This window comes from Cryptomeria japonica, chromosome 5 (genome assembly GCF_030272615.1).
Source record: "Cryptomeria japonica chromosome 5, Sugi_1.0, whole genome shotgun sequence".
Lineage (NCBI taxonomy): Eukaryota > Viridiplantae > Streptophyta > Pinopsida > Cupressales > Cupressaceae > Cryptomeria > Cryptomeria japonica.
The window spans coordinates 617256751-617272860 of record NC_081409.1 but is presented as its reverse complement, the minus strand read 5'-3'; the positions used below and the strand labels follow the sequence as shown (position 1 = coordinate 617272860).

The 16110-nt window shown below is 34.6% G+C and overlaps 1 protein-coding gene across 1 annotated transcript in view; it reads right to left on the bottom strand.

Moving 5' to 3' along the window:
• Nucleotides 1-8850: 8850 nt before the first annotated feature.
• Nucleotides 8851-16110, bottom strand: part of LOC131063761 (uncharacterized) — a 131044-nt gene continuing 123784 nt past the window's right edge. The window contains exon 5 of the mRNA XM_057997670.2: nucleotides 8851-9664. Within this exon, the coding sequence (XP_057853653.2) occupies nucleotides 9392-9664 (273 nt within the window). The 3' untranslated portion in view covers nucleotides 8851-9391. The remainder of the gene's footprint in view (nucleotides 9665-16110) is intronic.

Genomic DNA, 16110 nt, shown 5'->3' with positions numbered 1-16110 from the left:
CCCCTAAGGTATAACGTTCAACCCTTCTTCTTCATTAGTTATCGGGCATTGGGGATCAAACTGGTGAAATGAGTAAGTCGTAACCCTTATACCCGATCCTCGAAGTATGCCTCAAAGACATTTTTGGTTGAATTTATCAAGCCTCGGCCATCGAACTTCTACATTACAAACTTCGTCAAATTTGTGAGGGAGGTAAGTTGAAACGCCAACACTCAAACCTTGATAAGTCCCTCCTCGAGCTTCAAAGTTTCTAGTTTGTTAGGCTTCAGAATTTGAGCTTCGTCGTTTCAAAGTTATTTTCTTTTGTGAAAGAGGTAAACCAGAACCACTAACCCTAAAACTTGATCTCATTTTTTTGTTCTTTAGACATTGGACTTTCATCCTTCTACCTTCATCCTCAATAAGTGGGGGATAACTGGTAAGCTCTATCATTGACCCTCAAGAATTCTAGTAGGATTGACCACTGTGTCTGCTTTCCCTTTTCGTGTTTCGCTTGTTTCTTGATTGAGATGATTAGACACCAAATCCCTAACCATCGAAGCTCGACAAGGTCAAGAGGGAGTAAGACCTCTTGGTTAGACAACCTCTTGCATAGGTTGGCCTTTTTTAAAGATCTTCTTGGTCTTATTAAGTGGAAAGTAGGTGCTACTATCCTCATTCTATTCCTTGTCTCAAATTGATAGTGCCTTCATCTAGTTGAGCTGTTAGGCAATGATTGCTGGTGTTGGTTTCTAAGTATGTCATTAGTGTTTTTTATTTGTGCCTTGTTATGAATTGGACAATGATGGTTCTCACATCCTATCATTTTGTAGTGTCATGAGAGAACATGATTATGAGTTTGTATATTGATATTTCTCTCGTGTAGGTTCATTACGGTGGTTTTGTCACATGATATTTAGTCTTGTGCTAGTACCACCTTGCATATGCATTGGTGAGGTTATTCTGGTTGTCATTTCCTTTGTGTTACAATGTTCTATATAACACTTGTGCACATGTTGTAGTGCAAGTGCAACCTATTGTTGTCATAATCTTGTTTTAAAAAAAAGTTTTTCCAATTAGAACGAACCTATTTTTTTAATCTTGTTATTATTATTTCTAATTGAGTTCTTGTTAAGTTAGGTATCCACTTTAAATAGGACATCTTTAGTAAACTAAGAGAAATGACAAGTAAATCAAATTTGCAACCTATTGTTGTCATAATCTTGTTTTAAAAAAAAGTTTTTCCAATTAGAACAAACCTATTTTTTTTATCTTGTTATTATTATTTCTAATTGAGTTCTTGTTAAGTTAGGTATCCACTTTAAATAGGACATCTTTAGTAAACTAAGAGAAATGACAAGTAAATCAAATTTTGGTTAGTGTTATAGTATTTTGTGTTTTCTTTGAACTATTAACAAGTCGAATTTTAGGATAATATAATGCAAAAAAAGCATCAAATTTAAACGAAGTAGGTTTTCTATTTCCTATCCACATTTTTGGCAAACCTAATATGAAGCTTTCATTATTCTCGTTAACGTTTTGGTCAAATATTTAGCTATGTCTATATTTAATTTCTTTGGTTATGATATTTTGTTATCTAATATAAATCAAGAAACACATTCCCTTCATTGGAACAATGATATTATTAGAGCTAAGAGAAATCATTTATATTCCTTCTCCCTTGTCTTTCAATCCTAATATCAACATGGCCATAGGTAATATAATTTGTGATATGACCAAAATGATAACCCAAGTAGTCACTAGTCCCAATAAAAGTTAGTTGATGTTAACCATCAAAATATAATCAATCAAAATAAAAAACTATCTATGCTAGCCACAATTTTATAATAAGATTTTCTTTGGCTAGTAGTATATAAGGTTCCCCATTCCCCCACCAATTTATTTGGTTTTGATTCTCTAAGAATTTATTGATAACCCTGATGGCTCCCCTTCACCAACTCCTCACTCTTTTGTTATAGGTCACAATCCTCATCTCTCACTAATTTAAGTAGCAAAATGCATGTATAATACCTAATGAAAAAGGAAAAATAATTCACTTGTGGTTTCCCATCCTCTTCTCAATATTGTTCTTTTATTGTTTCCTTGTATCCCCTTAGAAGGAATATGATCATGTCTAGAACAACTCGATTTATGTATTCTCTCTCTATCTCACATCATGACTTACTTTAGAAGCTTTACAAAAATATTTGTTCCCACCTCCTACTAGACCTACCATGATCATAGAAATGGTTGACTATATTTAGACCAACTTAATAGAGATCATTTTTTCTTTCTTTCAAGCTTATCCTTGAGAGTTTTAAATAGAAAATATTACTCTCCTTATATATATGGTCGCTATAAGTCATCTGGCGGGAGCATCTATACTATTATTGTTTCCCCCCCCCTTAGACTAGCCCCCAACAAAATCAAAAGTAGAGGCTATAGCATTTGTTGAGCTTCCTATAGCCCCGGTGGATGGAGGCCCTAGCAACAAACTACTCTAATCTCTGGAAGGAAGTAGCTTAACTAATCAACAACGAGGTAGGTCCCAAGGTTCCAACTGACTGAGAACGAGGTTCAGTGTATGTCAATAACGAGTTCCCCCATCCTCCCAAGTGGGACATTCTCCCTATCTAACGATTCATAGACTCAACCCGCAATATGATTGATAGGGCTCTGGTCGAGTCAAGTGTGAGTGGAAGCGTCCAAACCATAGTAGAGGGGGGCACTTGACCTATTACCCACCCCCTTAAGGTTAAGATTTTTCGCTCCCTACCATTCTAAAGGGTATATATATATATATATATATATATATATGTACGTGTCTGTGTGTGTGTACACACACCCACACACTTGATAATAGATTCAAAATCAATATTTTTTGTTTGGATTTTATTTCTTTCAAGCTTCCTCATGATGATTTTTAAATGGAGAATATTACTCTTATTTTAATGATTGATATATATACCATCAAAATTAAATATATATTCTTGATAATAGTTTCAAAAACAACTCTCTCTCTCTCTCTCTCTCTCTCTCTCACACACACACACACACACACACACACACACACACACACACACACACACACACACACACACACACACACACTTGATAATAGATTTAAAATCAATATTTTTTGTTTCGATTTTCTTTCTTTCAAGCTTCCTCATGATGATTATTAAATGGAGAATATTACTCTTATTGTAATGATTGATGTATATACCATCAAAACTAAATATATATTCTTGATAATATTTTCAAAAACAATACTTTTTGCTTGGATTTTCTCAAACACATTTATGTTCATATGACTAATCTCGTCCCTTGTTATGTATCTATAAAAAGGTTGGTAATATTGGGGAGATACCAAGGGAACTATTAATGTACCCATCACTACTCTTATGTTATCATATTTCATTCTTGTGACCCTTTCTTACAATCACCTTAAAAAACAATGGATTCATGCAATGGGAGTTACATCTCATTCGTATTTCATCAATTTGTCAAGTTTATCTATGAGGTTTGGGCCTTCATGGGAAAGGTATATTATTATCCTTTCTTATTATTGTCAAGAAAAGCAATAAAATTTTCTCCCTCCCCCATTTTCCTCTTTCTATAATCTCTTAAAATCCCCTCCAATAGTGCTTGTTCTCTCTTCCCCATGAGGTATTCTCTTTGGTAATTACTAAGTTTGGGTAGATAGCACCTCACATTACTATTAGATTTTATTCCCCAACCAAAAAATCTACTACTAATAGCCATATTAGCTCTTTTAACAAATTTATTTGTTTTCCCAAAATCTTACATTTCCATTAGATCAATTATCCAATATAATCCAGATCAATAAAAAGATGAGTCTTTTGGCAATGCAATTGAGAAGAACAATCTTGACATAGTTAGCACTTTAGCATCCTATTTCAACTCAAAGTAAACTTTTGAACACATACTTTTTTAGGACACACATACTCCTCTTTTTCAAAGTTCAATGGGGGCATACATTTTTTACAATTGTGAAATTTAGATATAAAATCCTTTCTTTTTTGAGCATTACAAGAATCTAGTTTCTTAATTAAATGTTGTTTAAGGTTTCTACATGTTTTGAAAATAATGACTTCAATTTTCATAAGTTTTAATGTTGACTTAAGTTGTTTATAAATGAAAACCCTAACTTCTTTTACCAGCTAGGGTTTATCAAATTATGGTATAACAATATTATTTTGCTTCAATTATTAATGCTATTCGTTTACATTTGAAATGAAAGCCATGTTATGTTTGATTTGACATTATGTTTTAAGTGAAAAAATATTTATTTTACTTATGTGGCCAATAGAGTTTGTGTTTCAAGTTCAAAGCACTATTTTTTATTTTGAATATTATTTTTTAAACTAAAAGATTTCTATTAAAATACATTTTTTAATTCTATGAATGTTGGGTTTACACATAAGAAATTAGCATACAACAAAATTTGCATTCATTAGAGATTGGAAACAAACACACCAATGGAAAAGGGTGTCATGCCTTTAAAACACATCAAAACCAACATAGAGGACTATTATTTGCAACTGCAATGGGTGGCAAATGAGTGGATGCAATGATGTCAAAGCATGTCTCAATGCCATGAATAATTTAAAATGAGAGATGTAAATAACCCCTATATTGATAGATAAAAATTAGAGGATGATAATAATGCAACATAGGAGTAGTCATTAATTCTAGCAACATCGGAAAGAGGTTGATAAAGATTGTAGGTTCCAATCATAGTCTATGTATATGCTACACATCCACTTGATATAACTCAAGCAAATCCCAATCACAAGGCTTTTTGTACCTCAAAACACAACTTCAACATAACCTTCAATTTAAGGTACACCTTGGAAGAAAGAGATGCACAATGAAGCAAATATGATATGTTATTTTTTATTCTACAACCTTCCACTCAACATGAAAAAGAGCCCATATTGGGTGTATTTGGTCACGGTGTTAACAAATGCAAGGAATGAATAAAAGGTGCCTTCTCTATATAATTAGAGTGGACAATTGCTCTAGAAGGTTGTCGTAGATGAAAAATCAATTTTGAAAAAATAGAGGAAGCAGTGGTGCAAGTTTGGATTCATCATACTTTCACATCGATGGATAAATAGAAGGAGCATGCCCTCATAAACTTCTAGTGAATTTGAATTGTGAAATGGTGTTTTTGAAATCAACAAATCCATCTAATAAGGTAAATAAAAAAAATGAGTATAATGCTAGAGGATATTGTAGTATAGGTTGGCATTGAATTTTTAATGTATTTGAAACATATTGCGCATAAGGTTGATGTTGGGATTAAGGTGCCTCAACCTTAGGAGTCCCAAGAATATTATTTAATTAATTTAGTGGTCTTGTGGGCTGATTTTATTTATTTAATGGAATATATTAAGTTTCCGAAGTGCAAAGCTTAATTGCAGGGCCCGATGGCAAGCTGGGTGCAACAAGCTTTGAGGTGAAAGGAAATTGTGACACTTGGAACAAGGAGGGAACTTTAGAGAAGTAAAAATTCTTAGGAGCTTCTCAAACCCCCCTCCAAGTGACATGTGGTAATTGCATTCTTTAGCACGTTTTTGGAAAGATTTTCAACAGGACCAAATCTTCCACTTGGATAGGCTTGGTGTAAAATGGAAAGTTCCAAATTAGCAAAAGGCTTGTTTATCTCATCTTGGATGACTTGTATTTGTGGATAAATAATATTTGTATTAAATATTATTTATGAAAGAGTTATGCAAAAGGAAGTTTCTAATTACATTCGTAGATACATTGAATGTGGACGCTTTTGGGAAGCTATTGGTTTTGCATTGTAAGCTCTATAAATATAAGAATTGCTAGAGGAGCTGTGAGGAGAGAGGAGTTCATTTTTACAAGGGTTATGTTTTCTCCAGAATGGAGCAGGATGTAAATCTCCATGTTAAGGCCTAGAGCCTGAATATTGTATTGTAACTGTATTTTTGTTGTTGAATAATACAATGGCTCTCAAGTTTAGGAGTGTGGGGTTTTTTTTACTCGAAAGGGTTTTCCCAACGGTAAATTTGTGTTCTATTCTTCTATCTTTTTCTTATGTTTTATGGTTCTGTGTTGTTGAATCTAAATGTATGCATGTTGCTGAAACTGCTCTTCGATCTAGCAAGATCTAAAATTGCAATCACTTTCATCTAAGGGTTAATGTGGGAAATCAATCATGCTTGATTCCGCTTTATTGCATAGTAGTGTGCGTTTGTATTTGATGTTGGATGTGCATATTGATCTCATCTGGTTGTTTTCTGGGATGCTCATTTTCCCTTCAATTGATGTGGAGGATTGACGAAAGGGAAAATCACACAACACACAAAAACACAGATTTCTTATAAAAAAATATGAATATTCTTTATTGAACTAAACACATATCACATTACAAAAATGTCAAAAAATAGAGGATTAAATACTTCTAGGCTGCAACGCATTACAATTTCCTTCCTCTAGTTTCTAGAGCTTTTTGCCTGCACTCTTCAAATCTACCTTTGAATCATGTTTTCCCTCCTTCCTCACAACTTACCACCTTCTCATCATCATTCCACAACCCAAAAATGCTCGAAATAATGGTCATAAATAGCTCCTTGCCACCTTAAAGCAAAATTTTTAAATTTGTATTCTCGCCCAAAATAGCCAACTTTTGAGAGCCATAACTTTTGATATGGGTCACTAATTGATCTCATTGTTTTAAATTGAAGATTTCAAAGTACTCTACATGCTAAAGAATTCGACTTATCCAATTTCTTCAATTTTTGAGGCCCCAAAACATCATTTGAAACCTCAAAAACCAAATTTTATTTTTTTTCAAAAAGAAAAGCTTAAATCTTTAATATCTTCTCACTCTAACCTAATCTTGCCTAAACTAACCTACAATGTATAAAATTCAGTTTCAACACTTTGGGAAAAAATTTAAGTCCTTGTGTGCTCATATGCAAACTTACTAAAAATAGATATCTTGCAAAATTTAACCATTTTGAAAATTTTGAAAATTTTAAACCACTCTATAAGAGTTTTTGAAGGAAATAAATTCCATAGGTATTCACCAAACCAAACATAAATCAAAATAAAAAATATTTTTTTGGTGATGCAAGATTGCTTTTACAACTTGGATGCTTCTACATCAAGGACCTAATTATTCAAGGGTTTCAAAATTATTTAAATCAGTTAGAGGGGGGTCAATTACGGATAAGGACATAAGAAGGAGCTCCATTCTTTGCCACTAGCTACCCAAGAAAGAGCCACCCAAACACCCAATAATCGAAAATTTTTGGAGTCCTCATATAGCTTACAAATTATAGTTATTGCTTACAAACTTTTGTATATAATTTATTTACAAAAGTTTGGTAGAAAAATGGGGGTGTAAATATCTCAAATCTTCAAAAGTTGGCCCTTTATATTTCATCTCAACCTTTTATTTTTTTAATAATGTAAGCTTAATTAGAATTTATTTGAGGTCTTTATTCAAAGAAAAGCAACGAGTTGTCCTCAACACCTAATGGCCTCATTATTGTACAATGTAACTTTTACCTATGCACAAAAAAAGGGACACGTTTATTAAGGATCCTATACACTTCAATGAGATTGATCAATATAAAAATTGGACTATATAAAATGAGAACACTACAAAAGATGAGTTTTTTAATTTCAAATACAAATAAAGATGGATCTAACTACAACAAAAGGAAACATTGAATTGGATGACACCAGCACAAATGATGTTGAACTTTATATAAAGGAGTTATTGACATCTAATTCTAGAGCAGAGCCAAAGACTTCTAATATAAGTAAAGCCAAGGTTGACTACAAGGAGAAAGCTCTAATATTTCACTACAAGTAAAGCCAAGGTTGACTACAAGGAGAAAGCTCTAATATTTCATTAGAAGAAAAAATTATCAATTGTTTTAACTTGTACGTGTATGTAAAGTTTTTTCTGATGGTTTTCAGAAAAAAGACAAATATTATAAATTCATATACACATCATTTTTATCGATTGTACATTGTTATATTTGCCTAATGATGCAATATTGTACTGTCTTTGTAATCAAATCTAATAAAAAACACTTCCCCAATGTTTTACAAACTTGATTGATGCATTTTGCTACTCCGTTTGAATATAATTTATGTTTTAAAATAATTATTATCAAAGTTTTGCCTAGTCTTTGCTCATCTATATCAAATTTGGTTCTACCAATTTTTTGGACTACAATTATAATATTCAAAAGATATTTAAAATATTTAGATTATATCTTTTCATTTTATGCCATGTGTAAAATTGTAAAATAGAATCATTGTAGTCAAACATTTAAATTTTGCATACAACATAATGTAAAAAAAACAATTTAAATATTAACCCTATATGTATTTAACACTATAATCATATAATAATTTTAAAGACATATAATATTAACCCTAATGGCTTTTGAATTTTGTGAGTCACCCACGTGAAAAGTAAAGGTTCACACCATGTCATTACAACCCCTTGTTTGCCACTGTAGTTACACCTTTAGACATAATAATAAATTTGCAACATCAATGGACTCATAGAAAGAGATTATAAAGTTCGCATCAATTAAAAATACAATTTTTTTTTAAAAGTAATGCATAAGGCAATCTTAAAAAACCATATATCAAATGTTTACAATTCATGGATCTATCATCAAATTTGCAATTTATGAAAGATACTCCTGTTTATGAGCAGCTTCAGTTGGATGCAGAAGGAAATAAATTGTAGCTTATTTTACATACACAAATTTGCAGTCATAGCACTTCTCTATGAGACCGAGTCACATTTACCACCCAATAAATACAATGGTCCATGAGGCAGTATAAACATATAGAACAAAACTTTAATTTGAAGATCTACCAATGTACTCAGACATACATCAAATTACACTTACATTTTGATATGAATGCAGAGTCATGCATCAAAATTACACACCACAATAATACATGTCAGGGACTTACATTTCTCCCATACAATTCTGATATCATCCTAAAACATAACAGTATGGTGAATCCTACATTGACGAACCCCATCTAAAGAACGTAGCACAGAGATTATGAAAAAATCTAGCACAATGCCCTCACAATAAGACATAGTGCTCACCTTTGAACTCATACAAATATTCCAGGCACTTGAGTGTGTTGACCCTTTGGAATAGAAGAAAAACCAGCTTCCTGACAGAACAGTATACCTTATGAGGAAGCCCATGCAAAATTAAGCAACCATACCAGGATTCCTGGCCTTGCACACAGTTGTCCTATTGACATATCCGTATGTAAAGATAAACAATTTATTGGCTGTAAAACTTCATGCAGTCTCCATATAAATTGTTTGTCTAGCTTGAACAAGGCAACTCAAATTTGGCTAGACCTGAGAGACAAGTCGGTCACATAAACTAAACCTCAAGCACTTGTTATGTCGTGTCTGATGATGCACTTTAGGTACTTGCTTGACACTTTCTGTGGCTGACAACTTTTCCATTGAGTGCATAAACTTGCGCAAGTGTTTAATATACTCAGGATAGAGCTCTAAGTTGCAGTGACCACCGCCTTTGATCCACAGAGGTTCATACTTTTCCTTACTTAGCTCCCACAATCGCTTTCCATGGGACCAGTCGACTATCTCATCATTTGTTCCCTGATGAAAGATATGCAGTGAACCATTTTCAAATGTATGATAAAATATTTTATGATCAAAGTAATATTTCCCCCAAAAGGAACAATTTTAAACTTTATATAAAATTGGAAAAAGACCACTCACCTAGACACTAAAAGTAAAATCTGAACAGTCAATGATCCCTTCAAAGCTCTTATCCATAATGGCAATTCTCTTAACATTCATTGCTTTAACAAATACTATCATCGAGAGAAAATGAGGATAAAACCTAACTATAGATCCTATTCCCCAACCAAAGAAATAGGAGTTATCAATAGCCATATTGGCTTATTACAACCAATTTATTTGCTTTTCTAAAATGGTACATTTCCATTAGATCAATTAGACAATATAATCTAAGTCAGCAAAAAGGCGAGTCTTCTGGCAGTGAAATTTGAGAAAAACAAAGTTAACTCAGTTACTGCTTTAGAATACTATTTCAGCTCAGACTAAACTACTGAATGTAAACCTGGTCAGATCCTGCATCAGTGATATTTACACTTGTTTATGCTCTTCCACATTGATGCCACGATTGAGCTTTCACCTTATTGAGCTAGCTAAACTTAATGTAAATTGTGATGTTTTTTAATCTAATAGGCAAGTCAAAGATTACAGTTACAGATGCCCTTCATTATTTCAATTTAGTTGTCATCTAGATATTTGATAATTTACAAAAAGTGCAGATACTAACCTGATTCTATCTTTGTCGTTAGCCTTACCTCGCTAGTTTACTTGAATTCCAAGTACTACTACAAGGCATTTTATAAAATTCCTAAATAAAGTGAAATATGTTCATCACAATTTTGTGGGATAAGTGCCCCGTCGTTTACTTTTCCAAAGAACTAAGTCTTGGTTATTTATTGTTTCTCACAAAAGATAATGTCAAGCTTCTTATTTTATATCTTCAAAGTTCTACTACATTTCACTATTTCTATCTTCATTCATCCTTGGGATATATTGATTCAGACCTCTGACTGCTGGCGTGGAGTTATTGATCTGCTTAAAGGGCCATTCTAAGTCATGTGGAAAGTCCTTCCCAACCTGTTATAAGAGGTATTTCTTGAAAATACTGTGAATTTAAGCATGTTTCTCAACATACTGAAAGTTCACAAACTGCTAGATTTCTTGCGTAGTTTGGAGATCTATGTTTAAACAAGTGTACCTTATTGATATGTTACAAGGCTAATAAGATGAAACCCCCTATTTGTGAACATTTTGCAAAACATCCCTGTCCCTGTCCATGTCCCCATTCCCATCCCAAAATATGGGACACTCCTCCAATTTGGCAGACATCCCCTTTTTAAGCTATTCTTTGGGGTGGCCTGCTGTCCCCAACATCCTTCCTACATCTCAGGGCCTCAGCCCATTACCAAAACGAGTCTAAAAGTGCATATCTTCTTTTGGCATTTCCCATTTTGATATTTGCTACATGTACTTGTGATTCTCAGCTCCTTTTTTACTTTGCGACTTTTATTAATATAAATAAAATTTAAGAGTCTTATTTACATCATTAAGATTATCAAATGGATTATTGGATCACTTCTTTTCATTTAATTTGAACTATTTTGGTTTTTAATTTAAAATATTAATTTTTAAATATCATTTCATTAGCTATCCCTGAAATCCAGGAAAAAAATTGATGCCCTAGGAACACTCTGTCCCAACATCCCCAACCCAGAAACTCGGAGAAACATTCTGAACATATTCTTGTGGCCCTTCCTAATATGAAGCATAGTTGCACCCTTCCAGCTGAAAAACTAGGATTTATAGTAATCCAATGGAACTTCGCCAATCTGATGTTGACCTGATTACTTATGTCATTGTAAATTGAATGGATGGAGAAGCAAGGCATGGGAATTTTCTCCTTGTTTCTTCCTTTCTCAAGAGCCTCAGCTCTCAATAAGTTTATAATATGAGAAATCATTGAAAGCATCCACACAAATAAAAGACACAAGATTTTACATGGAAATCCTTTCGAGAGAAAACCATAAAGAGTAGTGTTGTGACCATTTCACACATCGCCCCATCACAAATGGGGACCCCCTCTTTTGCTTTAGTTAGGTTAGGCAGTCCGATCCTTTATTAGATGAAATGATGTTGAGTGGATTTGTTCCTCAACACCTTAGATATGAGTGACATATGATGACCATTGCATTTGATCATCATCACCTGAGATGAAAACATTAGAATCAAGCATAGGGATTACTATGAGATCCAAATCATTGATGCAGTATGGAGACTTAGACTGTGAAGAAGGCTTCAAACAACGACTAAGGACCCTTTGAGTTGGCAAGGTCAGTGATTTTCGCTCAAAATTTGGCTAAGTCAAGTCACAGTCATTGACCCCCCAAATCCACCACCTGGCCTTAACTCTCAGTTAGTGACCCCCAGAAAGTCCGAACTTTCTCAGTTGACAGTCAGTGACCCCTCAAAAGTCCAAACTTTTCCAGTCAGTGACCCCTCCAAAACCTGATCTCTCCCTTGCTTAGTCAGTGACCCCTCCAGGGTTTGATTTAAGGTGAAAATGTTTTTGCTAGGTAAGATGAACATGTTAAGAGGTTAATGTTTGATGTTTGATGAAATAGAGGCAATTGAGCAAGTGAAGGTAGCTATCTTTGAGCACAGTCAGTGCCTTGTCTAAACCACAACCTCACTTGGAGCTCAGCCAGTGCCCTGTGAAATCTCCTGTTGGGAGATGTAAGAAGATGACGAAGTTGATGATCAAGAGGACGATGAAAGAAGATCAACCCAAGGCATTTGAGTGTGAAATGAAGATCAAGGAAGTTCAACAAGTTTGCACCTTAGTGCCCCCTGGAAGTCCAAACTTTTCCAGTCCATGGGGTACCAAAAGTCCAAACTTTTCTTGAGCCTAGTCAATGACCTATCAAAAGTCCAATCTGCCTTGGCATGACAGTTGATGATCCCTCTAAAGTTGGAACTTTCTTCCAGCTTAGTCAATGCCCTACTAAAAGTCCGAACTTTTTCAATTTTGCTTAATTTGGCGATAAAGATGACATTTGAAGCGCTTATGCCTAAGGCAAAGGCCCGCCCAAGAGATAGACGTTTTTATTTAAATTTGAAAGAAAAGCAAGTCAGCCTTGTCTGGGGAAACGTGCTTGCAAAACATTTAATTGTAGCAACAAGTCGGGCTAGTACAACCAATAGACACACCCTTTCATCTCTATAAAGGCTGGATTGATCATTTCATTTGATCAATCCACGATTCTTTGCTTCATAAGCAGCAATCTTACCCAAGCTAGACGATATTCCTTCATCAAGTGACAACAATTTTGATCAAATAGAGGCGAAGGGATTCAAGGGATAGCAAATTTGTCATAACCAGCAGCGAGCTCCATAAAAGCAAGGTGAATTCCATCCAAAATCAGTGAACCTCATAGCAGCCCAGCAAGTCACCATAAAAGATCAGCGAATTCATTATTGCAATCAGCAAATTCAATAGGGAGATTGACGATTCTACATCAGCATTTGAGCAAGAGCGCCTTGATATAAGGGGCAATTTTGCCAAATAAGCAATCAATTTGAAGTTACCAGTCTTTTTAGGATTGATTTTCAAGTCTGAAGTAAGTTTGTTTGATCATTTTCAGTAAAATCAGATCAGACCCTAACTTTTACGCTGGTATAGATTCATGTTTGCTATTTTACCTACGCCTAGGGTTTTAGTAATTCACCAAAATTTCAACGACCTTATATGTTTTTTTAGAACAAATTACTAACCTAATGCATTTTAGATATTATTAGCATTGAAATCATATCACCACCTTTAGATGCCTCTTTTAGGTAGAGCATGGCGACCCCAAAGGCAGGAGTAGTCTCTAGGCAAACCCTCATCAAGGAGGATTCAAGAGGAGTGATGCGCAAAACCAAGGTCGCCTCATTCTTGAGCAACGTAGGAGAAACAAATCTCGGACAATTTGACATGAAGTTTCAAGGTCCCCTATACACAAGCAAGCCATCTGGATTCTCATAGAAGATTATCAAGAGTGGGATAGTGAAGGCGATAGGTTTCCTTCCAGCCATCCAATGCAATGAATTGATAGTAGAATGCGCCAAACATTATGATGCCAGCAATAGAAAGGTGGTGGCAACTAATGGTAGAACACTTGCTTACCTATTTGAGACAACTATTAGTGAATCTTTCCAAATACCCGAACCCAGTGGCATGATCTACAAGAGAAAAGGAGGAGTGCAAGCAGTCTATGAGGATGATCCCAACAGATTACTGGGCATAATCAACAAGTATTGGGTATTGAAGACTAGACCCAACTTATCAAAGGTTCCCAGGTGACTACACAAAATTGATTTCAAGGAAGAGTTTGGTGATTTGATCACTCTACTTAACCGAGTTATAGGCAGTCCTCAAGCATATTGGTTTGAGAATTGGATGTTCTTCATGGAGACAATATCAAATGGAAAAGAAAAGATCAACTAGGTGAGAATCATAAGAAACAAAATTGATATACAACTGAAGAGACTCCAGTGCACTAAGACATTCTACATAAGTTCCTATCTCATATATTCACTTGCCAGAGCTCATGAGTACGCTGAATTAATGTATAGAGGTCCAGTCAGAACAGGAGCTGGAGAGATGCAAGTGTGCAAATCATATACAAAGATACATTACCCCGGCAAAGCGCACTATAAAAGGGTGAATGATGCTTTCACCATGCACTTGACAAGAACATTGCAAGGCGACATACATCAAAGGTTATCCCCACAAACAAAAGAGTTGATAAAGAAATTTGATGCTTGGTATATCCAATTTCCCGAGTTCACTTATATAAGGATTCAAGGATGCCCTTGTCCGTCTTACATGCTATCGAGATATCCCACCGACAAGATACTATTGCTTGAGTTAGTAAGATAATTGACCACATATGATAAAGTACTGAAGAACAGACATAAGATAAGAATTGTTTTCCCCATTTTCGTCGGGCAATCATTAGAAGTATGTCCCTCATAAGCACAATATTAAATGCATTTTTGTTTACACAAATGGGTTGGCCCAAAAGGGAAGTCAGCCACAACAATAAATAGATATTTTGCAACTTTGAACTCAACAATTTACCAACTCCTTGTTTGAAGACAAAACGATCAGTGCCATAAAATTGCACAACTTCTCCAATCATTATGCCACAAATTTGCCCTTTGACATCATTGACAATAATCCAACAATAAGTCTCAAGTAATAAAACAGAATAACAAATAACTATGTTACTGGTATTGCCCTAGAGGCCTATGTACCAGTAATATAATAGTTTTACTACTTGTACTAGACAATGTATGTCTTCATTTCTTTAATCATCCTAGTTACACAACTATCATACAAAAAACATGATGAGAAAAGAATCCTAGTCCAGGTAAGAAAGGAATAAAAAAACATAGATTATTAAACTATAAATAAATAAAATCTTTTACAAAGGTGATGGAATTGTAAAGTCTATTTCAATTCTAGGGGAAAATAATGAAGGTTGGTCAAGGGAGGCTCTTGTAGCACAATCCACCATATCCCGATTAGAGACACAACAATCTTTGGATGTGTTAAAAGAAGAAACAATATCATAATAGCAACCCCGTGTCCCCTAATTATTTCAGCAGCCAATCCCCTCCATCTCCTATCCCAAACGATTTATCCCCTACTACAAGAAGGATCAGGAGTAAAGAGCACTCACGGATAAATTGTTCAAGGAATTGGGTCCTTAGTTTCATCCATGGTATGCACTTTAATGGGATGGCTACTTGAGTTAAGAATTAATAAAGCCTTGCTATTGGAAAACCAACCAAAAGAGGTACCTCCACCATTGGATAAGAATGATGAAAAGATGGGTGAAGCAAAAGTTGAAAAGGAGATGCTACAAACTTTGGTAGAAGGGTTCAATAAAACTGTAACAAAAAGGAGAAAAATCCATGTCTATAACTACAAGATACCAATATCAGCAATATGGCAAGAAAAGGCACTCCAAAGCAACCTTCAAAATCCCCTTACATGAAACAAAAAGGAAATCAAGAAAAAAAAAATGAAGGAAGAAGATGCAAAACAAGAGGAGCAACACAACACAAAGATCATGAAAATGGTGCTTGGACAACTCACCAATTTGATGCCTTCGGTAATCTGTGAGTAGAAGCAAAGAAGGCATTGTTAGCAAGAGACACCATTCCGGTGTAGATAAGTGTATGGGAGTTGTCATTGATGGCAACCCAGCTCAGAGATTTCATCCGGTTTGCACAAATTCATCCTACCGGAAGTATGAAATCCTTTTTGCTTAAGTCTGGAAGGTGGAACACAATATTTGACAATTGGGAGTATTTTGTGTAGAACTTCACTTTGGTTGCATATATTGATTTGCGGTGATTCAGGTAGTTGGTTGGATGTCTGGAGTAGCTTATTTCAAAATCTTAGCCTCTGGTGT